Source organism: Fusarium pseudograminearum, chromosome 4, assembly GCF_000303195.2.
Source record: "Fusarium pseudograminearum CS3096 chromosome 4, whole genome shotgun sequence".
Classification (NCBI taxonomy): domain Eukaryota; kingdom Fungi; phylum Ascomycota; class Sordariomycetes; order Hypocreales; family Nectriaceae; genus Fusarium; species Fusarium pseudograminearum.
In genome coordinates, this window is record NC_031954.1 from 7,838,774 (window position 1) to 7,862,646 (window position 23,873).

General features: G+C 49.3%; 10 protein-coding genes across 10 annotated transcripts; 5 read left to right on the forward strand and 5 right to left on the reverse strand.

Annotated features, from left to right (window-relative positions):
* Positions 1 to 136: 136 nt before the first annotated feature.
* On the forward strand, positions 137 to 1,048 carry FPSE_07091 (uncharacterized protein; the record flags this gene model as incomplete). The annotated part of the gene is made up of 3 exons (XM_009260209.1): positions 137 to 554; positions 629 to 855; positions 902 to 1,048. The coding sequence occupies 3 exons, from the start codon at positions 137 to 139 to the stop codon at positions 1,046 to 1,048; spliced, it is 792 nt and encodes a 263-aa protein (XP_009258484.1).
* A 167-nt stretch (positions 1,049 to 1,215) lies between these two features.
* On the reverse strand, positions 1,216 to 2,280 carry FPSE_07092 (uncharacterized protein; the record flags this gene model as incomplete). The annotated part of the gene is made up of 1 exon (XM_009260210.1): positions 1,216 to 2,280. The coding sequence occupies one exon, from the start codon at positions 2,278 to 2,280 to the stop codon at positions 1,216 to 1,218; it is 1,065 nt and encodes a 354-aa protein (XP_009258485.1).
* Positions 2,281 to 4,076: 1,796 nt separating this feature from the next.
* On the forward strand, positions 4,077 to 7,632 carry FPSE_07093 (uncharacterized protein; the record flags this gene model as incomplete). Its single annotated transcript, XM_009260211.1, has 6 exons — positions 4,077 to 4,191; positions 4,241 to 5,347; positions 5,394 to 5,999; positions 6,037 to 7,416; positions 7,460 to 7,534; positions 7,625 to 7,632. 6 exons carry the CDS (start codon positions 4,077 to 4,079, stop codon positions 7,630 to 7,632), a joined length of 3,291 nt encoding a protein of 1,096 aa, XP_009258486.1.
* A 167-nt stretch (positions 7,633 to 7,799) lies between these two features.
* On the reverse strand, positions 7,800 to 8,420 carry FPSE_07094 (uncharacterized protein; the record flags this gene model as incomplete). Its single annotated transcript, XM_009260212.1, has 5 exons — positions 7,800 to 7,851; positions 7,897 to 8,176; positions 8,227 to 8,233; positions 8,295 to 8,315; positions 8,370 to 8,420. The coding sequence occupies 5 exons, from the start codon at positions 8,418 to 8,420 to the stop codon at positions 7,800 to 7,802; spliced, it is 411 nt and encodes a 136-aa protein (XP_009258487.1).
* Positions 8,421 to 8,753: 333 nt separating this feature from the next.
* On the forward strand, positions 8,754 to 10,315 carry FPSE_07095 (uncharacterized protein; the record flags this gene model as incomplete). Its single annotated transcript, XM_009260213.1, has 3 exons — positions 8,754 to 8,909; positions 8,957 to 9,303; positions 9,355 to 10,315. 3 exons carry the CDS (start codon positions 8,754 to 8,756, stop codon positions 10,313 to 10,315), a joined length of 1,464 nt encoding a protein of 487 aa, XP_009258488.1.
* Positions 10,316 to 10,461: 146 nt separating this feature from the next.
* Positions 10,462 to 11,528, reverse strand: FPSE_07096 (uncharacterized protein; the record flags this gene model as incomplete). Its single annotated transcript, XM_009260214.1, has 3 exons — positions 10,462 to 11,243; positions 11,294 to 11,417; positions 11,466 to 11,528. The coding sequence occupies 3 exons, from the start codon at positions 11,526 to 11,528 to the stop codon at positions 10,462 to 10,464; spliced, it is 969 nt and encodes a 322-aa protein (XP_009258489.1).
* A 262-nt stretch (positions 11,529 to 11,790) lies between these two features.
* Positions 11,791 to 13,172, forward strand: FPSE_07097 (uncharacterized protein; the record flags this gene model as incomplete). Its single annotated transcript, XM_009260215.1, has 2 exons — positions 11,791 to 12,304; positions 12,358 to 13,172. 2 exons carry the CDS (start codon positions 11,791 to 11,793, stop codon positions 13,170 to 13,172), a joined length of 1,329 nt encoding a protein of 442 aa, XP_009258490.1.
* A 1,257-nt stretch (positions 13,173 to 14,429) lies between these two features.
* FPSE_07098 (uncharacterized protein) lies at positions 14,430 to 15,443 on the reverse strand (the record flags this gene model as incomplete). Its single annotated transcript, XM_009260216.1, has 2 exons — positions 14,430 to 14,500; positions 14,549 to 15,443. 2 exons carry the CDS (start codon positions 15,441 to 15,443, stop codon positions 14,430 to 14,432), a joined length of 966 nt encoding a protein of 321 aa, XP_009258491.1.
* Positions 15,444 to 18,684: 3,241 nt separating this feature from the next.
* On the forward strand, positions 18,685 to 20,248 carry FPSE_07099 (uncharacterized protein; the record flags this gene model as incomplete). The annotated part of the gene is made up of 3 exons (XM_009260217.1): positions 18,685 to 18,837; positions 18,902 to 19,004; positions 19,371 to 20,248. 3 exons carry the CDS (start codon positions 18,685 to 18,687, stop codon positions 20,246 to 20,248), a joined length of 1,134 nt encoding a protein of 377 aa, XP_009258492.1.
* A 683-nt stretch (positions 20,249 to 20,931) lies between these two features.
* FPSE_07100 (uncharacterized protein) lies at positions 20,932 to 22,221 on the reverse strand (the record flags this gene model as incomplete). The annotated part of the gene is made up of 1 exon (XM_009260218.1): positions 20,932 to 22,221. The coding sequence occupies one exon, from the start codon at positions 22,219 to 22,221 to the stop codon at positions 20,932 to 20,934; it is 1,290 nt and encodes a 429-aa protein (XP_009258493.1).
* Positions 22,222 to 23,873: the final 1,652 nt, after the last annotated feature.

The following is a 23,873-nucleotide window of genomic DNA, read 5'->3' on the forward strand; positions in this document are numbered from 1 at the left end:
TAATTGCAAAATGAAGCTGGTGATGTGCCCACTTACACCAATATTTGGTGTTGATGAACCAAGGTGGGGCAACCTTATCGATTGACACACGTGACCTTAAGAAAATGTTCGCGATTCAGCTTCGGCAACCATCGTAATGAGCATTGAATTGCCAGTCAAGACCCTCGCCCTCCGGTCCAATTCAATCTCATCCCTCGCCATGGCTCTCCAATCTTGCCGCTCTGGCCTTTTACGGAGCAGACAAGTCGCCCGCACACTCATGCCATGCGTGCGCACATACGCCACCGACTCGACACCCGAATCCTTCAAATCAGAAAACCCATCTACCTCCGCTCCCGTCCCACGATGGAGTCAGACACCCCCCGCCATGAAGGCACCTATACAGCTCGACTTTGCCAAGAACCCCCAAAACAAGGTCTGGAGTGTTAACAACGATCCCAAGAAGCTGGACGAGGTGTATGATCGACTACTGGGACAGGGCGGCAGCAAGCTTCTGCCAGAGGAGGTGAAGTGGTTGGCCGTTACGCATAAGAGTTTTGATCAGGGAAGGAGAGGTTTCAACGACCGATTGGCGCTTCTCGGTAGGTTGGACAAATACAATTGGAAGGGTAATTGCTGACCCCTGCAGGACGAATGACCCTCATCATGGAGACGACCAAGACAATCGTCGCCAAGGACCCCATGAGTCAACCAAAAAAGGACGAATACAACCGCGAGCCATTCACACATCCAAGCCTGATGTCAGTGGACAATTTGTCTACTCAAGGAGCCAAGGATATTGCTGGCAAGTCAAATCTGTCTGCCCTCGCAGCTGATGTGGGCTTGATTGACGTTGTGCGGTGGAAGCCCCGAAATGTATGTATCAAAGCTCTTGTGGTTGTATTTATCTAACATTTGACAGGTGCAAAAACTCAAGCATTCTGGTGTTGATGTCGTGCTCAACGGTGCGATTATGGCCATTATTGGAGCTATCACACTGCAACATGGAGGCGTAGTGGCATCACAGGTCATCAGGGAGCGGATCTTGTCAAAACTACAGGAAGAATAAATGCATAGCGTGGGTTAATCTGTAACATATCTGTACAATTTACGAAGAGGCCTGGACCTGCACAAAGTGTGAGGTTGTCCCTGCATGAACTTGTAAAACACTCAAGCAGTCTGCATTGATCTATGGTTGTATTAAACTAAAAGGGTATTGACGTGGGGTATCGATGTTCATTGCAACAGGGGCGTTTCCTCATCAGCTGGCTGAGCATTCTCATCAGCCTCTTCATTATCATGATGAATGAGCTTCTCTCGGTACATCCATCCAACACAAGTTCCTGCACCTGGTCCTACCACAATAGAAGTGACAATTGTGGTCAGTGGGACCCTCCATCCAACCTCGACCAACATCCAGTACAGGACAGTCCAGAAGATGAACTGTGTGTCAACTTCGATAAAAACGATAGTTGACCTGGTCATTTCCTTGCGATCATCGGGCTGAGTTAGACTCCAGATGAAGAATGCATGGGCCAAAATCGAGCAGACGATGGGCAGCAAGTAAACAAACAAGAACGATCGTCGGTTTGATGTGAGGTGAATGTTTGTAGGGCTGACTCTTCGGATGACGGCGATAACGTTGCGAATTATCTGGCGGACGATTGTCACATAGATCGGGAAGAAGAGCCACACTCCGACAGTAGCTGGGGTTGTCTTGAAGAGCATCAAGATGGATGGTACAAAGTAGCCGATAGCTACACTGATCGGAATAGCCACAAGCTCACTATCGGGGAGATGACGGCTCGTAAAAATCTGATCAACTTCGCCATGTCCATCGTCTCTTTGTCGAGCATTCAAAACACTTCTCGCGCGGTGCAAAAAGGCAGGAATAATAACAAGCTCCCAAACAACAGCACCACCCACAAGATCAAATACCAACCACGGCCCCGTAGGATACGCGATAAGCACATTCGGTGCGTTGCATATACGAGCCGCTTCAACAGTGCTCACCGTCAAAAGGCCGCCGAGAAAGGACAGGACGACAGCCATGACAGCAGTGCTTCGCAGGGAATCCAGCGCGGCGCGGAAAAAGCTAATGAGATAGCATAGAGGTGTTCCAATGGCGGGGATCCGACTGAGTCCTGGAATGCGCGCGTGGGAATGACATTGCGACCAGAGAAGCGCGGCGTTAACGTCGGAGTGAAGAAAGAGTGCGACGATGGTAGCAGCGGCGAGGAGGATTGGTGGTATGATGAGAGAGCGGTATGAGAAGTGATGGATAGGGGCCTGCCGCGGCATGATGTAGTATTTTTCTTTTCTCTTGATATTGAAGGATTATAGTGGTGAGGAGGGTAGAGAGTAGAAAGCGAGTTTTATTTCTTCATTTTGAGTAGGCTTGTTTGAGAAACATTGGGTGTCATGTGGTAAAATTGAAGAGGCTCTCGTGATTATATCCAAGTCCAGTCTTGGTGTTGGGAGATCCACACCACTGACACCAGCGTTAAGCCAGAAATGGAATTATCGTCTTATTTAATGTCATTGACCAGATTATCAATGCGCGATGTTGCCTGTGTTTTTATAGTGTCGTCTGAAGAAACACGTTTTTGTTTCTTGCTCATTCATAGGATATGGACTGTAGACCAACCATACATCGCTCATAGTGGGACAATAAGGAAAATAAGCTCATGCAGCCATGTTCGCTAGAATGTAGGGGATTCGACATTGAGAATTAGAGGACATGAGGTAGCTGAAGTTCTGAGCTAAATGTTAAAAAGACTCCTTACGACTCTTAGTTCTTAGTAGTCATGCTCTATATAATGCCCGAGGGCCAGATGGTATAGTTAGTAGGTCTTTCTAGAGGCGCATGTTGAAGACCTATTCTGCTAGTCTAGGAAACAGGGGTCTTCAGCTGCCCTCAGGGTATCAGAAAAATTGTCCGCTAAAAGCATAAGGAATGGAATTATTAGGTCATCTTATGCCCCTTAGACCATACTCTTTAGGCTACCTATTTATTTCTGTACCCTAAGCTTAGGGGGTCAACTTTTCTGCTACCCAGTAGGCTGCACAATGACTGCATTGCCTCTTTTGGCAGAGCACTGAGAGTTCAACGCCAATGACCAATGGAGCGGCAAACAAGGAGGCTAGGTTTCGATGGTTTCACCTTGAAGAAGTGAGGAGGTATTTAGGCGCGTCAAACCATGGCTACGTTTCACTTTCTTCGACCAACAGTCCGATGCTAGTTTCTAAGATAGGACTAACAACCAAGAAACCCCTCTTCTAGATACGATCAGTATAGAGTAATGGTGAACCTGGGTTACTGTACACAAACATATCACAAGTCTCGTATACCGTCGAGTCCTGTCCGGGGGACCACAGTCTGTTCTCTGTAACCTCCTATGATACCATGATAAACGTATCACGAAAGGAACATGCAGATCAAAGACTTGAGAAGTCAACGTTCATATTCTATTACCCACGCTGAAAGCATCATGATCTCGGCCCATCTGTAACCGTCATGTCCGGATTTCCATGTTCAAAGAGGGGGAAACGGTTCTTCAGTCTCAGCAGGACTCAATAGGTAGGCCTGTACTCTCATCTGACTGGCTGAATCACCATCTCGCTGTCTCAATTCCACCGAAGTACCCGCTGATGTTCGTCATGATCCATGACGAGGACTCTATGATGATTCGACAAACTCCATGTCCCCTGTAATGGTTCTCCGCATCGACGGCCCCTCCCCCAGGTTTTAGCGGCATTAGTGCTCGAGGCCCCTCTTCCCGAACCGCCTAAAACAATCCATCCCGGTAACGTTAGAGGGGTCCAGGGTTCATCTTTACTGAACCGAAGTGGTGTGAGGTTACCTGAACGATCAGTACGGGAAGGAATGAATGGAGGGGGCCCGACAACACACATGACACAGAACAAGGAAGGTATGAAATCTACCCCTCGATTGTTTTGTCTCTTGTTTTTATTCCCTCTTCCTTCGCAATTCCTTAGATATTCTTGTTTGTTTTGTCCTGTATTGTCGAATTCTTGGATACATCACCCGTCGAGCCACCTTTGGGCCTTGCTATCGCGCTCATGACTCTATAATCATGGCGTCTCATATGCTTCGTCCGTTGGCCTCGTCCGCGGTTCCAGCTTCGGCTTCTGAGCTGTGCGCCTCAAGCTTTTTCTTCCAGAAGCAATTGAAAGGCTACAGAGTTAAAGGTGAGTACACACTAACGACGAAGCTCGCACAAGCTAACTCGAGCTCTAGATGGTCGTCTGTCGAGTCGCAAACAATGGCATAGCACCCTCAAAGCCTCGTCTCAGCGCGCACTTGTCGCAGACATCTCCAAGCCTCTCGCTCTAATCCGTCATGTATCCACGCCTACGCCTCGCAATTATTCTACAGTGGTACTCCCAAAGACAACTCCCTACGAAAACCTAGTTGTCGGAGTTCCCATCGAGATCTTTCCTAACGAACGTCGTGTTGCCCTTACACCTGCCAACGTAGCTATCCTCAAGAAGAAGGGCTTTAAGCAGGTCCTTGTCGAACGTGGTGCTGGTGTTCATGCTGACTTTCTCGATGCTGCTTACGAAAAAGCTGGCGCAACTCTTGTCGACAGCCCTAGAGAAGTCTGGTCCAACTCGGACATTGTTCTCAAAGTTCGTGGTCCTGGTCTAGAAGAAGTCGGCTCCATGAAAGAAGGCCAAACTATCATTTCTTTCCTCCAGCCCTCCCAGAACAAAGAACTTGTCGAAAAGATTGCCGCTAGAAAGGCTACCAGTTTCGCCATGGACATGATTCCTCGTATTTCTCGCGCTCAGGTCTTTGATGCCCTCAGCAGTATGGCCAATATTGCTGGCTATAAAGCTGTTCTCGAAGCTTCAAACGTATTTGGTAGATTCCTCACTGGTCAGGTTACTGCTGCTGGAAAGATTCCCCCTTGCAAGGTTTTGGTTATTGGTGCTGGTGTTGCTGGCCTGAGTGCTATTGCTACCGCTCGCCGTATGGGAGCCATTGTCCGTGGCTTCGATACTCGACCCGCTGCCCGCGAACAGGTTCAGTCTCTTGGAGCCGAATTCATCGAAGTTGAACTCCAAGAAGATGGATCTGGCGCTGGCGGTTATGCTAAAGAAATGAGCAAGGAATTTATCGAAGCTGAAATGAAGCTCTTTAAAGACCAAGCCAAGGAAGTCGACATTATCATCACTACAGCCCTGATCCCTGGAAAACCTGCCCCGAAACTGCTCAAAAACGATATTCTTGATGTCATGAAACCTGGAAGTGTCATTGTTGATTTGGCCGCTGAAGCTGGAGGTAACTGCGAAGCTACTAAAAAGGGAGAGCTGGCCATCTACAACGACGTCAAAGTTATTGGTATGTGCTCTGCTTCAACGAGAAATTGCTGGACTAACACCTTTAGGATACACTGATCTGCCCTCTCGCTTGCCAACTCAGTCATCGACTCTCTATTCCAACAACATTACCAAGTTCTTGCTTTCCATGACCCCTGAACCCAAGGCATTCGGTATTGATCTTACGGACGAAGTTGTAAGAGGTGCCATCGTGACTCAGGAGGGAGATATCATTCCTCCTGCTCCTCGCGCAGCACCCCCGCCACCTCCCGTAAAGACCGAGACCGCACAGGAGACCCCTGAAGCTGTAGCCCTTACACCATGGCAAAAGAAGACTCGTGAAGTTGCTGGTGTCACTGCAGGTATGGGTAGCATCTTGGCACTTGGAAAATGGACCAGCCCTCTCCTCATGTCGAATGCGTTTACCTTTGCTTTGGCCAGTCTTATTGGATATCGTGCTGTTTGGGGTGTTGCCCCTGCCCTTCACTCGCCTCTGATGAGCGTAACCAACGCCATCTCTGGAATGGTGGGTATTGGAGGTTTGTTCATTCTTGGAGGTGGATTCCTTCCTGCAACGATTCCTCAAGCTTTTGGCGCCGTGAGTGTCTTGCTAGCATTTGTCAATGTTGGTGGTGGTTTTGTCATAACCAAGCGCATGCTGGATATGTTTAAGCGTGAGTTGGCCGGCCCATTACAAGATGTAGCTAACAGACACAGGACCTACTGATCCCCCTGAGTACCCCTGGCTCTATGCTGTTCCTGCTGTACTGTGCGGTGGCGGCTTTCTGGCCGCTGCCTCGACTGGTGCGGCTGGTCTTGTTCAAGCCGGTTACCTCGTCAGCTCTGTCCTCTGCATTGGCTCCATCTCTAGTCTTGCTTCCCAGGCCACTGCTCGTATGGGCAACGCCTTTGGTATTCTTGGTGTTGGTACAGGTGTTCTGGCCAGTCTGCTTGCTGCTGGCTTCACACCTGAGGTCCTTACCCAGTTTGGTGGTCTCGCTGCTATCGGTACCATTGCTGGTATGCTCATTGGAAAGAGAATCACTCCTACCGATCTTCCCCAGACTGTTGCAGCCCTCCACTCCGTCGTCGGTCTTGCCGCTGTCTTGACTAGCATCGGTAGTGTCATGGCAGATGTCATGGACCCATCAACTCTTCACATGGTGACAGCCTACCTTGGTGTCTTCATCGGCGGTATCACATTTACCGGATCGCTTGTTGCGTTTATGAAACTTGCTGGTAGAATGTCGTCTAAGCCCAAGATGCTACCTGGACGACACATCATCAACTCAGGTTTACTTGCAACCAATGCAGCTACCATGGGTGCCTTCATCACCATGGCGCCGGGAAGTCCCATGATTGCAGCTGGAGCACTCGCTGGAAGCGCTGCGCTGAGTTTCATCAAGGGATACACAACAACGTCTGCTATTGGAGGTGCTGATATGCCCGTTGTCATCACTGTTTTGAACGCATACAGTGGTTTTGCTCTTGTTGCTGAAGGATTCATGCTCGAAAACACCCTTTTGACCACAGTCGGAGCGCTGATCGGTGTCTCTGGATCCATTCTTTCGTACATCATGTGTGTTGCAATGAACCGGTCACTCACAAACGTGTTGTTTGGAGGGCTGGGTACGCCGACCCAAGTCCAAGAGTATAAACCTCAAGGAGAAGTCACCACTACATCTGTAGATGATCTTGCAGATGCACTTCTCAACTCTGAAAAGGTCATTCTCATTGTCGGCTATGGAATGGCTGTTGCCAAAGCTCAGTACGCAATCTCGAGCATCGTCTCGACTCTGCGAGCCAAGGGTATCACTGTCCGTTTTGCCATCCATCCTGTTGCAGGCCGCATGCCTGGACAGTGTAACGTGCTCCTCGCTGAGGCCAGCGTACCGTACGATATCGTTCTGGAAATGGACGAGATCAACGACGACTTCCCCGACACTGATCTTGCTGTTGTCATTGGTGCTAACGATACTGTCAACCCCATCGCAATGGAAAAGGGCAGCTCAATCGAAGGTATGCCTGTGCTTCACGCCTGGAAGGCCAAGCAGGTTGTGGTTATGAAGAGAGGCATGGCCAGTGGTTATGGTAAGTGTCTCAACCTCAGATTTGACTCCACTAACAAGTGCAGCTGATGTCCCCAACCCGATGTTTTACATGCCCAACGCTAAGATGCTGTTTGGAGATGCTAGAGTTTCGTGTGAAGGTAAGTTTCACCCCCTGTTTGTAAACTTAGCTGACCGCCCAAGCTATCAAATCTGCAATTGAAGCAAAGTCGTAGATATTTCCTATGTAGTCATGTAAGAGGAGGATTGTGAGCCACAGAGTGCACGTTTTAGATCCTATATCTGATTCACCAACTGTATGAGCAAGCCATACAATTTGTAGAATTTCGTTTGAATTCAATACCATATTGGTTGTGCCGAACTGCTCCCTACGTGAATTTATGTACACTTAACCGCATCTCATCCTTATTCCCGAGGTGCAGCAACGGGCTGCCACGTCGCCATCTTGGGCTTTGCGCTATAAACGGTCAGCATTGTTTCTCCCCGTGAACGGTGTACATACGTGTTGTAGGTCTTGAAGGCGCCCCTGGTCTGGGTAAAGTTGGGAATGGCGCGAGAAGGCTCGAAAGCTCGTGTACCGGCATTCAACATGGCATCCTGGGTAGGGGGCTTGTCGACGGAATAGCTCATCCAGGCGTGCCATCCGGGCTCGATATGGGCAGCGTCGTAATCGTGCACGGCGTACTCGACCCAGCGTGTTCGGAGGGGAAGTTCCTCATTGTTCTCGAAATACTTGTTTCCGGCGCGATCGGTACCGATGAGAACACCAGCCTTGGTGTCACCTGTGGATGTCAGCAGGCAATTTAGGAGTTGATAGTCGCGGAGAGCGTACCGATGTACTATTTTCGCAAACAGGCGTCGTTAGCCAGGGATTCGAGTGTCGCTTCGTCGGATACATACCAGCATCTGCTTAAAGTAGTCCTACACAAGTTAAGTTAGCATTGGCTCTGATGGTATAATTGAGCAGCGGTTTACCTTGATTCCAACCTTTCGCAGGTTGGTCAGCGTTCTTCCGACTGTCGACATGATGGCGGTTTGAGCGACAATTGATCTCGACGTACAGCGGGATGGAGATGCTGATCCGTCCGTCAGTGATGGTTTGAAGATTGCCCAGCAGGAACGGATCAACCTCGGCGAAATCACTTTCTGTGACGGAATAGGTACGTACCTCAAAGCTTCACCAGCCAGAAATATTCTAGCAATTAACAAGCAATCTTTAATTAGACTGCAAGCTTTCAATTAAATTGCATCCGACTCGATATGCTTGCTCGGAGTTGTGCGCGTTGCACTACGACGCTTCGTACCGCAAGAATTAGACCCAGAATTGCAAGTGGAAGGGTTCAGACAAGACAATATGCCATGCCTGCTGGAGGTGCTTCAGCGTCCAACTCAAACGGTGCTGGAGCTCTGGCGCCTATTGTCACGGAGTTAGATCGTCTTGCGCCGAGTTTTGATATTCGAGGAGAGCAGATACGCATTATTCAAACACCGGCCCAATTCTACGAGACACTCAAGGTTCGATCATCCACTAAATACGACAGGGTTGGACTGATAGGGTATAGGATCGGATACGGAATGCCAAGAGACGAATCTTTTTGTCTACGTTGTACATTGGAAAGTCGGAAAAGGAACTTATCGAAACTTTGCAGGAGTCGTTGAGGAAAAATCCAGATGTCAAGCTGAGCATTCTTACGGATGCCTTGCGAGGAACCCGTGAAGCACCTAACCCATCCAGCGCATCGTTGCTGGCACCACTGGTGGAAGAGTTTGGAGCGGATCGTGTCGAGATTCGAATGTACCATACACCAAACTTGACTGGGTTGAGAAAAAAGTACATCCCTACGAGGATCAATGAGGGATGGGGACTTCAACATATGAAGTTGTATGGTGTTGATGATGAGATCATCATGTCTGGGTATGTTGCCCAACCCTTTTGTTTTCGGAAATACTAACTTATCAGGGCAAACCTGTCAACCGACTATTTTACCAATCGTCAAGATCGGTACCATCTCTTTTCCTCGAAAGAAGTCACCGATCACTTCTGGAGCATCCATTCAGGAGTAACGTCTTTCAGTTTTCTTGTTCAACCGTCAAAAGAACCAGCAGGTTTCACTCTTGCCTGGCCAGAGAACAACTCTGCGCCTTCACCGTTGGAGAAGCCCGAATCGTTCATTAAGAGCACTACATCAACACTCCAAACTCTTCTGCACCCCAAGTCCAGACCTGAGAACGACATCTCAGATACAAGAGTGTACATGCTTGGCCAGATGTCCCAGGTTATGAAGCCTGACACATCAACTGAGCTCCCCATCATTACGCATATCCTCAAGACTCTCGCTCTACCTGCATACCGGGACTCTTCTTGGACTTTCACGGCTGGTTATTTTAACCCTGCGCCGTCACTCACAAAACTACTCCTCGGTACCGCTTCCTCCTCCAACACTGTCATCACAGCTTCCCCTGAAGCAAACGGGTTCTACAAATCGAAGGGCGTCTCTGGTCTCCTGCCAGATGCTTACACCCTTCTTGCCCGTCGCTTTGTTCACCGCGTGCACCATGAAGGACGCGACAACGACATCACCCTAAAGGAGTGGCGTTATGGTGTTGTTGGTCAGCCAGGTGGATGGACGTACCACGCCAAGGGTCTGTGGGTTACGATGCCGGGAGATAGCAACCCAGCTATGAGCATCATTGGCAGTTCCAATTACACCAAGCGCAGCTACTCGCATGATCTTGAGGCTGGAGCTTTGATCGTCACTCGTGATGAGGGTCTCAAGACGAGATTGGGAGAAGAGCAGCTCTGGTTACAGGAGCATGCTACCAAGGCAACTCGGGATGACTTTGCCAGAACTGAACGACGAGTCGGTCTAAAAGTCAGAGTCGCCATGTGGATTGTTTCGCTGGTAGGCGGAGCGTTGTAAGAATACCTATGTATAGCATCGTGTAAATCAGTGTAATCATAGAGTGACTCCCCGAGTCCAATGATACCCAAGAGCAATCGACATTCATTTGATCATGACATGCATCGTACAAAATAATACAAGTTTATATAGTTCTACACGGGCATTCAAGCTCCGATCACTCTCGTCCCTGCCTCAGGTCCGCCCTTGACAAGACCTTGCATGACGACTCTGCTCACCAAATCACTCTGGTGTTTCTCGATCAGCTCCTTGAGCACACTTCGCTCCAGAACAACCTTGCCCGTCTCCAACAGGTCCTTGACGTCGACATCCTCAATTCCCAGTGCTCGGCCATCCCAAGGGACCTGCTCCATAGCGTCGAAGAGAGCCTCACGTCGGTCTCCCGTGACAAAGAGAGTTCGGCCAGCGGCACGACCCAAACCAAGGTTGCTCATCACTCCTGTCATGTATCGCTTGAGATACGCCTCCTTTAGTCCATCCTTGAGGTACTTTCCAGCTACCATCTCGTAGTCTGTCGGCAGCACAAGATCCATGCCATCCTCGCACACGATCAAATCGCCCTGTCGGTAGCGGTAGCTCAGAGCGGTACGCCAGGCCTTGTCGTAGACCTTGCGGTTCAGATGGGTGCCAAAGTCGCGGGGGTGAGGGCCGAATGTTTTTCCTCCACCTCGCAGTATGGGACTTTGCTTGGTTCCCATACGGGCACGACCGGTACCTTTTTGAGGTCGCATCTTTCGGTGGGAACCGTGGACGTCGAATCGGGTCTTGGTGGAGGCGGTACCTTGACGGGTGTTGTCGCCTTCGTAGACAACGGCAAGGTGGAGGAGATCGCGACGGAGAGGGAGGTAAAGGTGGTCAACGGACCATCGCTCGAGTGCGGTGGGTTCCAACGAGGGAAAGTTGTGGATTGTGACGGGTACGGTTTCGACTGCTAATGGTTAGTGGGATGTTATATGATAGAAGCGAGAATAGTCGTACTGGGCTTCCATGAACCTAGAATGGTCTGTGTGGTGCTGGTATCTTTGGTTGTTTCTGTCGAGGCATCGCTTGACGAGACTTGTGTAGCCATTGATCGTGTAAAGGCTCTGGAGATTGTCGCCGGCTGTAATTGTTAGTATTAAACCCATCATATGCAGTTTCTTCAACATACCTTAGCAGACACCCGCAGAGCGCCCATGGCCTCGGCCAAGCAGCCAATTCCCTTGCCAGCCATATTTAAGAGATTCCCTAGTCGTAGAATCGATAGGGAGAGACTGGTGGGCGGATACAGTGACTCAATGGTCAAGCTTCTGGTGTTGAGGTTTCAAAAACCGTGATGCGATTTAGAGAAAAGTGGATCGGCAACAACCGTCCTCCGCCCCGAGTTTTTAGTGGGGCAACGCCTGCAAACCATCCCCAGAGCATTTTTCAAGATATCTCAAAAGACCTGGTCACTCAGCGTCAATTCAACGTCCCACCACGCCGCACCGCTCATCATGTCGCGCTGCCAGGTCGCCATGAGGCCGATCTCCCGGCAGCTGCGGCCACAGTGTCCCAGCATTGTCCGGCCCTTTACCTCTGCCGCCATCCGCCGAACACCAGCAGCCGAAACTACTACAGCTACAGCCACCGAAGCAGACCTCGATCCCAACACGGTGCTGCCCGAATTCGAGGAGCAGCTCATGAAGTCCGGAAAGATGCCAATTGGTTCCCGTCGTCGCCGTTTAGCCATCCGCAGCACTGGCGATCTCCCATTCGAGCACCTTCCTTACCAGGCTTTCCAAGAAGCCCGCAAGATCCTGTCAGTCGATCGAGAAGAGAAGCTGGGAAAGATTCAGAAGGAGATTGAGAAGATTTCTCGGCTGGAGGCTACGAAACCGGAGGATATCAAGGGTGGTCAACATATAAAGGATATGAGACTGCGGGGTCTACGAAAATATGTCGAAGAGCTCAAGATTCTCGCGGATGCCAATGACCCTGTCGTTAAGAAGCGTTTCGAGGATGGAACGGGTATGTTGTTGCGTCAAATGTTAGGTCTGGGGGCTGAACTAACGCACACCCAGGCGATATGAACAAGCCTATTTACCGTCACTACGCCGAAGCCAAGTGGCGCTCATACGACCAGCGACTTATCAACCAACGTATTCACCAGTTCAGCATCGTTCCTGATGTGCTTCCCAAGCTGGAGCCCACTGCCGATGTCCAGCTATATTTCCGCCAACTAAAGGTTCCCCCCGGTCAAATCGTCGACAGTATCGTCAGCGAAAAGGCCCCACGTCTGCGCGTGCAGGTCTTTGACAAGGGCGAGCGTCTGGTCTCTATTGTCGTTCTCGACTCGGATGTGCCCAACCCTGACTCGGATACCTTTAACAAGCGCTGCCACTTCCTTGCAGCCAACATCCCCCTCAGCCCCAACGATACTTCTCTGCCCCTGAGCAGGATAAAGGCTGAGGACCAGCTCGCACTACCGTGGATGCCCGCATTCTCCCAAAAGGGTGCCCCTTACCACCGTCTCGGCATCTACCTCCTCGAGCAGGAGCCCGGTCAAAAGATCGACATCGCCAAGCTCAAGAAACTCTACAGCGACCGCGACGGCTTCTCTCTCAAGTCTTTCCGCGACAAGTTCAACACAACGCCCTTTGGCTTCAACATGTTCCGAAGCGTCTGGGACGAGAACACGGCAGCTGTCATGGCCCGTTCCAACATTCCCGGTTCCGATATCGAGTTCCGTCCCACGCGTGTTCACAGTCTCAAGCCACCAGTCAAGCCTCGTGGATGGGAAGCCAAGCGACAAGGTCCCAAGTACCGCCACCTTTGGAAGTATACCAAGAACATCAAGGGCATCTCCAACTCAAGGGGATGGATCAAGAGGAGGTAGAGGAGTGGCCGTGGATGAGCGTGTATCATATTACTGTACATTTAAAAAATGGGCATCTCTTTGTAAGAGTATCAAGAGAATCAAATCTGCGACTCTATGTATGACCTGTGATCCGTTCCACCCGGGGATAAATCTCATAGTAGAGTTCAGCCGCATTTATTCCCAGCATCTCGACTCAACGTTTAACCACCAACCACAATATCCCCTTTAAAAGACCTCAATTAGAGGGCCACGACATCAACGAGTGGTAATAAAAGTAACATTATTTAATTGGTACAAGCTGGCGCAGATTGCATCTGTATGTGCTGATTGATGATGCGCGCCGGAGACTGGGGACAAATGCAGTATAAAGTGGCAAATATAGAAATCGCCACTTGTCTTTAAACTATGCCGTCCACCCCCAAAACTTGGCTCATCGCAAATTATGACCTTGCAAAGCTCTGATTAATTTTATCAAGCTCCTTATCCAGTTTAGGTCTCCATGCCACCAATGCCGTTTTCTCATGCGTTTTACTCCATCAAATTCAACATCTCTAACAGATATGCCGACTAGGTCACTCAGTTGCCCTTTGGTTTGTTCGAATATTCCTTTTTTGTCATGCTTCGTTCTTCTTATTATACATCTTCGTCATGCCTTGATCCCATTCGTAAAATCCACTATAAATCTCCTCGTCATGGCCAGACCCTGTCAAGCAATTGCCATTTCGTTGAGCCGGCTATCTCATTGCTAGTCCAGCTCTCTCAAGAAATAGCGGACAACTTCCCAGATTCCCATGTGGTATTCGCCGCCGAGTTGGCCGCTCGTACGTACCTAACAAAACACACCAAATCTTAATCATGAAATCGTCAAATCATAGATATCTCATCGGGGGCCTCTCATCCCTCCACTACCCCTATCGAATTCTAGTATTGCCAAAGACACCTGCTATGTCGAGGATTCACTCGAGCCTCGTGCTGTTGCTGAAGCTTGCAGTCAAGTTCCGTATCGTGTCATGGTATAACTTCCTCTCGTGCCCTTCGTTTGGTATTATACACTTCTCCGTCTTGTTGATTCCCGTATGAAAAATCGTCAATTCAGTTTTAATTCGATATCGCTTTCGGATCTTTTTCCGTCGTTGTATAGGAAAGAATTTCAAAGTCAAGATAGCAAGGCTATTGTGACCCTGTGGAGTAGCGTCGAAAGTGGCTTCGTTTCCTAGGCTATTCGCCTGTATGTCAAGACAAAGAAAGCTCCCCCACCCGTCGTCATTTTTATTCTCAAGGGTTGGAATTAATCATGCTGTCCGGCATGTGGTCGAAATTGATCTCGGATTTTATCGATCGAGCAACTGTGGTCTGTTAGAGACATACATATCGGTATGGATCCAGTGACATACCACTTGAGCTACGACGATGCATATCGCAGCAATCACCAGTGTTTTGATGCGGTGGAATCTGAGCCTTGCTTTGCGAGGCGATGCGCTGGACAAACTTCCTGGCCTCGTTGTCCAGCCACTGGTTGATGTTGGCGTCGTTGCAGGAAGCATGCTCCATCAGTTGATTCTTGATAGTGCTCAGTTCGTCCACAAGACCATTACACTGCTTGTGCAGAAGCTCTTTCTCGATCTCCAACCTGCATAGATGCTCTTCGAGTTCTTTGTTCTGCTTCTTCTTCTTCTGGCGACACTTTGATGCCGCAACCCTGTTGCGTTCCAGAAATTTGTCACGCCTGGCAGACTCATCAAGTCCTCCATCTTCATCTTCATCTTGGTCCTCCTCCTCTTCTGGATCTGTTTTGACGGCAACTGCTTTGGAAGCTCTTCGTTGGCGGGATGGCTTGGTGGCTGTCTCTGTCGACAGTTGTTGGGTTTGAGTTCTGGTGGTTCTGCTGCTACGCCTGGGCTTTGCATCGGCATCGGCATCGGGAGACTTGGTAGATGGAACAGACGATTTGCTCGAGGTACGAGATGCCGTAAACGCAAACCCATCGAAAGGTGTTTCGGGTGAAGAATGCGTGTCGGAGGGTTGTATTGGGCTGTTGGTCAAAGTGGTGTGGCCCATGCCTGGCATGGCGGGAGGATAGAAATCAACGGGGTTGTTGAGTGGACGGTTCCACATGCCAGAGTTCATGAATAGTTGGTTATCGATGGAATTGCCAGTATTCATAGTGGCAGTGGGAGAACAGTCGTTGAGCAACGGGTCAATGACTGCGTCTTCCTGGCCACCATTCAAGGTGTAGTTATCCTGAAACTCTCGGGCTTCATGGCCAAAGTTTGGGGTTGATCGGTTCATGTTGATACTGACGACTGGGTAGCAGAAACGTTAGCCTCCCAAGTTGGGTTATAAGAATAAACAGCCTAAAGAGCTTACCTATTAATTTCGTTGCTTATTTTTCCAGCAGACAATTTGTCTGATACCCTGAGGCCTGGGGGACAAGGGCTGGGCTGGGCTGTGCTGCGCGGATAGTGCTCTGCCACTGACGGTCGTACAGCAAGCGCAGTAGACTGCTGATCCGCTTCAGAGGAGCAAAGCTTCGATAGAAAATGAGCGTGCTACTCCAGGGAATCGAAGGACGTAAAGCGGGCACAGGGAAGGGGTGCTTAACCGAGTTGGATGAAGTCTGAGGGTCCAATAGTCCAGAACATCAAAGGCCGAGTGTGGCGAAGGATGTAAAGGCCTGAAGAGGATGATGAGAAAGATGGGATATTCTGAGAATCCGATCTGGCGTTAAAGTATTAAGATGTAATGGAAAGGTGTAGAAGAAAGATCTTTCCAAAATTAGGTACCAAGGTACTAGGCAGGTAGGTACCTATAGCTTAGTAGGGCAGGTGGCAGTTTGACAGAGAACCAATCCGGATGTGCAGCACAGGAACAACACCTCACAATACCGAGCTGAATTAACGCTACTGAAGCAAATAAAATGGTGCGAGATGGGCGCTTTTGCCGATCAATGATATAGAACTCGATTTCTGATCTTAGAGAAGTAATCGGCTTCTCCGGTCGTTGATGGTAGGAGTGACAGGGGAGGGAGGTCCTAGTGTTCCAGATGTAAGGAGGCGAATTGCTGAGCTCTGTCGCTTTTTGTTGCGTTGCTTCGATTTTTTGCGTGCTTCCGCGGAGTTGATTTAGTCCCAGTCGAGTGCAGTCCAGACCAGTCGAGTCGTTTGTCTCGCCTTCGCCTTTGTGTCTATGGACCCTTGGACGCTTTGATGCAGCTGACCGTTTGGGTTGAGTCGAGATAACTGACAAGGGCTCTTGCAAGAGTCAAAAATGAGACAAGAATGATGCTTGTGTGCTGAGTGTGTATAATGTAGAAAGCTAGGTCTCTTTTAAGCTCGGCACCTCGAGCAGCCTCATGAAGGGTTCAGTAGCTCTGATATTCAATGCGACCACTATCAATCACTTACGTCACTCATTCCCCAGTATTAAAAGTCAATTCTCACTATTAAACGATTTGACTTGTTCTTTCTACATCTAACTACTGGGGTTCGGGGGAGTGGATGTAAGGGGAGTGCGTGTTGGGTGGAAATAAAAAAGGAATTAAACACTACCTACGATGGGTTGGCGGACCGGCTCCGGCGGTTTCTATTCGTAATTGGTCAGAATTCTACGAAACTTCAACGGTACAGAGTTGTATCAAACTGCAATAGAAACGATCAAACCTGAAAGCTGGTTTTGGGTGGTACTTGCAGATTTGACATTGGACCCTTTTCCCCCCTTGTTTTATTCCCGTGACTAATAAAAAACAGAGCGCAGATATTTGCCTGTGATAACCATTGCGTGTGATGGACTTTCCAGCCAAGAAACGTCATGCTGTCCCAACCATCCAAACGGGTATTAAACTGTGAAGATCTCGGTACTGCGTGAAAGAGAGTACTTTTGGCTTTGAAGTATCTCTCTCGGAAGCACAGCATAGTAATAGGTACGCATAGGCTTTGTCTGGGCTTTCGAGTGGCCCTGTAGCATCGCCCAAGGTGGAAGGAGGCGTTTATGAGCATCCCAACTAATGGCTCTAAAGCGGACCAACCCTCCGCTCAAAAAAAGGATGACCAATCGAAGCATACAGAGTATTACAGAAAGGTGGATTTTCGGACTGTCCACAAGGGCCGACTGCGTGGTTCTCAACCGGACAGTGTGGTGCAGACTGTATAGATCCTAGGTGGGCCCCCAAGCAGGCGATACGACGGGAAACGTAGCGGCATCTCATCCATGCTATTCCCCGGACCTATTAACCATCGTTCAATATGTCCTTGCATACTCATGAGATCCTGCATTTCCGCTCTCTCCTGAACGAACCGTTGAAGATCTTGTCAAACACGTACACATGGATTGCAGGAATGACATGGCGGGCTAACGGACTCCGTCATTCCCAATGCACACGGGGTCCTGTCAGTGATGATTCAGCTCGCTCGAGTCTCGGCAATGGTTTCGTCTCGAGAAAGATGGCTGCTGAATTGCTGTGACGAGACATATCTCGAAATGATCGACAATTTCAATCAAGATTTCAAGTGCCACAACAAGTAAGGATCACCCTAGCTGCGTGTTCGCGGTAAGTCGACGACTTTTAACTGACCAGAGATAAGTCGCTTGCGGAGTCACCTTGACACATTTGTTTGTCTGTGTTACCAACCTATAAGCACCTCTTCTTTCAGTACTCTGTATGTCTACAGGTTACAGTGAAGAATAGGACAGCCTACCGTCAATCAATGTGGCAGCCCTTGTTTGTGTGTACACTGTACAGTAGCATTCAAGGTACCTATCCACACGCCCTCTTTGTTGTAACTGCTACAAAAGCATCTGTTGAGAAGATTTCAACTTTACTCAAGACTGTAAACCGGAGCTTTTGCCCCGGCACTTGTATGGCAGTCCTTGTGTGCGGGGTCGAATGCACTGCTAACCTGTTTGCAGGGCATCGACAAAGTTCCTAGCTAATGGCCACCAGCCGGATGGTCCAAGCGATGTTTAAAAATGTCTGAAATAAAACGTAAAACAGGGAAACAGAGATAGTCGGGGGCTGACATGGCTTGGCTAGCGGATTTATCGTGGAGATTAGAGAGGTTCGAACCTGGCACGCCGGAGGAGTCGGGCATTGGTCCGGACGAGAATCTACGATAGTGGGGCCAGTTTGACCTTCATTCATTCGGGAGTGACAGCAGTATCAATGAACTTTTAGAAATTGTCGACTGTTTCAAATTCCTGGTTGATTGACTCCCATTATCGCACAATTTGTCGATATGTTTTGTTGAGATGGCATGGTTTCTGGAGGAAGACAGCGCAAAGCGCTCCTCCGGTATCACGTGAGAAATGGAGGGGATCTCACGTGATTGCGCGTCAAGGGAAGCTTCAACGCGTTTGCCCCTCCTAGGCTGCTACCCGTTATCGCTAACAGGCTTCACTCAACACAACCACTTTCACAAACCTCGTCTGCTGGAGTTGCAACCAGATATCTGGATTCTAAATCCTACTTGACTGTCCATCTCTGTTCGTTCCCCAGTCATACGCTCTTCATCGCAAACAAAAACCAAACATCACAATGTCCGAACAACTTTCAACCCCGCGCATTACCGCCGCCTATCTCGACAATTTTGTTGGCCGAGTTGTCATGCTTGTAGGTGAAGTGACCCAACTTCGAGGTGATCAGGCAACTGTTGAATCCGACGGAACCGTCACTGTCTTGCTGAACAGAGTAAGTTATCAACCATGTTTACATGAGTCGTACGACGTGAACATTTACTTATCACAAACTGCAGGATGCACATCTCTCCAACGGGAATTATGTGCAGGTCATTGGAAAGGTGAACCCTGACCTATCGATCAAAGTCTTGACATCCCGGGACCTGGGGAATAGTGTGGGTAAGTAAACTCGTATTTCTATCGTCATAGTTGCGTCGGTCACGTTGCATCACAAAACAACCTTGCCAATGGTTATTCCTTGATATCGGCCTCATTGTATCAGAAGAATTGGCCGACGGTAGCACAAGAGACAAAATTAGTAGCTCAGCATATGCTACTTAGACTATAGTCTCTGGGCTGTTTATTCTTTGTACCCCAAGACTCGGGAGACCAACTTTTCTGCTACCCAACAGCGGCGGCCAATTTCCATTGCTTTTCTGTCGGACCAAATGCTGACTGTTATAGATTTCGCCATGTACAGTTCGGTTGTGCAAGCCACACACAAGTATCAGTCGATCTTTACCGGCAACTGACTTGGGCAACCAGATCATGGCCCTTTCCAGTCCTCACAAGCATACCCCCCACGTGTGGCCATGATCTGGACCTCGCCCAAGAGATCTGATGCTCACAGATCCGCTACACGTTCAGGGCAAGCTTCTTTTGACAGCAAAAACCGAAAATCAAACGCAACTTCGCCTAATTCAGACACTGAAACCGCCACTTCAAGACCCTTACACAATACCCACGCTGCTGCACAACGGCTACAGTCAAGAACAACATCAAATTTTGGCCCGAGTAGACCCTCTACCGCCATGTCTTACACAACTTACAGCTCCGACATTCGTGACCGCGAAATTGAGTCTCGATCTACCAGTCCACTCTACCCGTCTCACATTTCACAAACGCCAAACCCTTCCATGGGAACACTTCTACCATCGCCACCAGAGGAAATAACGGTCTGCCGTTCTTATTCCCCAGAAACCACAGAACCCTTTTCCACCGATACGTCTAGTCGTGCATATTCAAGCTCCCAGCAAACCTACGACCAAGATTCTCAGCTATCACACATCCCATCAGCTCAGCCCTATACACCCCCTGGCTGGTCTCTGCCATCGTTGTCGTCTCTAAGTTTACTACCATCCCCGCCAATGACGCAATCCATAGATGAACGATTCCGCTCATATCAGCCACCAGTGTCCCCCACATTCTCAGCATCTTCCCGCCGCTACCCCTCACGGGCAGGTCGCCGTTTCTCCGCTGCCGATGAGTCGACAGTTCCAGACTCGAAATCAGAAGACCTTGAGCTTGAAGAATCGGAACTCTTTGATTCTGTCCTCGAAGGAATTGGACGCATTCATGTTTCAATGGGTCGGGACGATGCGGGCAGGTGGCGAATAAAACGGACCACTGACGAGAGACCATAGAATATTCTCAACTCAGCATCCTTATTCCCGAAGCTTATAGAAAAGTACGATATTTACAGGTACCAATTCCTGCCCCTGGCTGTCTGAAGTCAGGACGTCTCTGGGCACAAGGATAAAGTTGTGGCTATGTTTTAGATCGGCACTTGAAATCCAATCAGGGCTTGGTTGTGCCGTTACAAAAATTAAGGGTCCAGTGTAATTCAGCAAATAGGCATTCGAAAATTCAATGTTTAGCACACAGTGTTTCTTCAAAATCCCATATGAAATCAAGATCGAGATTCCAACATCACTCAAGACTGATCTACAGAGGTACTGTACTGTACAAGGTTCCAGGCCTTGGATTTTCCAGGCTATCTCCCCTGTACCGGGACATGAGCTCCTCTCATCCAGGATCTGAATATCAGGCACCTGTCATATCCTGCAACGCGGCCTTTTGCGAATTCGAGAATAAAAACACTTTACCCAATAATGTCTATTGGAGAGCCTCCGTTCATATTTGATATACAGACACCCTTGCCACGTATTGAAATGATGTCTATCTAGACTTGTTGATAAAAAGAAAAAAAGGTACGGTATCACCGCCACCAGGGTCTCGCGAACAAATCTAGACCCTCTTACAATCTCTGTCAACCACGAGGAAATCTCTTCGCCACGAACTTGTCAAACATTGAATCCTTGATGGATTATTTCGCACTTCCGCCACCGTCAATTTGCACCTGACCTTCGTTATCCAGTAAATTCTGTGCCGCCATCCAAATTTCTGCGTCGCCTGGGCTAATGTCTCGTTCTCTCGTGTGAGTCTGCGAGAAATCGCTCGGCGCATCGGTCAAGCCATCAAGACAACTCTGCATTCGTGCAGAAACAACCCTCGCATCTTCTGCTCCTGAGCTGTCACTCTCATATCCATTGGCATTCTCCAGGAAAGCAGTGTTGTCTTGTTCTGCATTCTGCAGATACTCTGATCCAGCAATCGTCTTTCCTGTGGTGGCCTTGCCGTCAGCAGTTTCTCCAGCCACTTGTATTCCTTTCAGTCGTGCTATGAATCGTTCGAATACTTTGATCCTCCGCTCTGCGCTTTCGGCACGCTCTTTCCACATCTGTGCCTCCCTCTTGGCTTCTCGTAGTTGTTGACTCAATGTACTAATGTCTGCGTCTTCTTGTACCTCAAGCTGCCTTCTTAATTGGACTGCTTCTTCCGTCTTGAGGTCTAATCGTCGCTGGAGATTCCGGATCTGTGTATGAAGAGTGGTGGTGCTTCCAGGGCGTTGAATAGGGGTAACGGTGTTGTAAGGAACCGCCAGTGTATCAGTGCCCTGTGCATCAATTGTGGAAGATGGGCGCACAAAATTGAGATGCTGAGCGATAGGAGGTTGTTCGGGATACGGCATCATTGTCCCAAGGCTCCCAGGATTCTTGAGCGACGCCTCTATGCCGTTTTCTGCTGGGACCGGTTTCCTTCGCGGGACTGTCTGCCGCAGAGTCAAAGTCTCTGGCTGTCCATGAAAGCTTGGTGAAGGCTTTCGCTCTTTGTCTGCTTGTTGAAGTTCAATTGCCTTTATTGCTGCTTCTTCCCCAATTGAAACTCGCAAATCTTGTCCACTGATCCCATCGCCAACTGCATTTGGCGCGGCTGATGAATTGCGAGAAGGCGATACGTTCTGGTTCACTGGGTCATGAGGGATGCTGCGTCGAACCGAGACTGATACTGATCTAGACCGTACACCCCTCGTTGAAGGCTCTTGAGAAAACTGTGAGATGAGAGCTTGAGTTTTAGTGGCGCTACTTGGTGGTGTCGGTGACCTTTCACTCGGTTTGCCACCTTCGAACTTGGCAGCCAATGCCCTGACTCCTCGTTGGTTTTCAGTTGGTGATATACTTGGTCGCTTCGACAGTCTTTGGTTTCTCTTGGGTAGAGAGAACCAAGGGGTCGATTCGTCGTAGAGAGACTCTGTTCTGGGCGTCCCTGCCGGCATGGACGCAACCCGACTAGAATACCGACGTGCAGAGGTCTCGGGAGTCTGGTGATGTGGCGTGTTGCTCTGTTCTGTAGGCTCTAGACTTTGTTGAACTCTGCTATTCCTCTGTGACTCTCCTGATACGCCAGAAGGGACTTGCTATGTCGCTAAATGGCTATCGGGGGATTGTGACTTTATCAGGAGATTCTCTCCTGCCAATGTTGATGGCACCCGCATAGGCGCATAAAATTGTCGTGGTGTTGTTGAAGCAGAATTTGCCGACGAGTTGTTATGGGTCGTTTTCTGTCCACCCCAACTGATTGTATACTCATTGTTCTCATCCGGCCTGTCCAAAGGATTCTGTTGAATATCGGGTTCCAGACCAAGGGCCGATGTTGGCAAGTTCTGATTGCCGCCAGCATCGAGCGATGTATGTCTGTTCTGCTCCGAAGAATCTAACTCCCTGAGCTCATCGAAATGCGCCTTGATGGCGGCTTCTAGCGCTTCCTTCTCGGAAAGAAACTCAAACTGGGTGCTTTGTTCATGTTTGTCTATCGGAATGTCGGAAGATCGCACAGCAGACTCTGGCCAATCAACAGCAATGGAATGACGGCGGTTGCCTTTCTCTGGGTGCTTCTTTCTAATGGCACCCTTGCGTTCAATAGATGTAGGGTCTCCAGTGACCGTTACCCCCAACACATCTTGAGCGTTGGCACTGGCTCGATGCACTGGGGTTGATCGCTTGGAAGATGTACAAGGCGGAACGTCTTCCTCTGAGAGCCTTGCGCTATTGCTGTAGATGGCTCTCCTGTTTTTCATGGCAGAGGTAGGTGTCGGGGCGATGTAGGACTCGCTGCCTTTCCCAGGTCCAACATTGGGACTGTGGCTTCCTCGCGAGTACCTCATTTCGTTTTGGAAATCTTGCAGTCCATCCCTCGGAGTCGTTTGCTGACTGTAACTTCCAAAGGCGACACTATGTCTCTTGTAGTTTTGGACATCCTGCGGGCCCTCTTCATCTAGGATGCTTTCCTCCACTGTTGGACTCAGGCATCCTACACTGGGTCTTATCCCAAGCTTTCTGGATGCTGAGCTTCCACGATTCCTTGACCGGTGTTTCGATATCCCCAGTGTAGGTGTAGGTGGTTCTGGGCTAGTTTCTCTCGTGATCTCGTCTCCAACCTGGTCACGCCATTCTCGATCCCAACCTTGTGGCTTCTTGATAACAAAATTATTCTCCTGGGTATCGCCCCTGGGGCTAACTGTCCGCGGCTCGTGATGTTGATTCATACCTAGGGATTTCATTTGACGTACAACGTCTCTCCAATTAACTATAAGCATTTCTGTGATGCTATTGGCGACGAGAATCTTGTCCATTGTGGGTGGGCCTTGTAGCTCATCGAGGGTCTTCCGTATACGTCGATCTTGTCGCGACTTTGGAGATCTCAATGGAAGCACCAGTAACCCTGCCTTGGGCGTGGCCAGCTTCATGGAGTATAGCCCGAGTAAGTCGCCCAAGAGTAGAGGCCCAAAGACTATACCTAGTGCATTGTAACCCATCAAATCTCCAGTTGGCAGCGGTCGTCCTTCTTCATCTTCCCGAGGGGTGATCTCTGCTACTCTTCCAATGAGGCTGAGAAGTCCAAAGACGGCGCAAATCAGTTCCCGTCGGA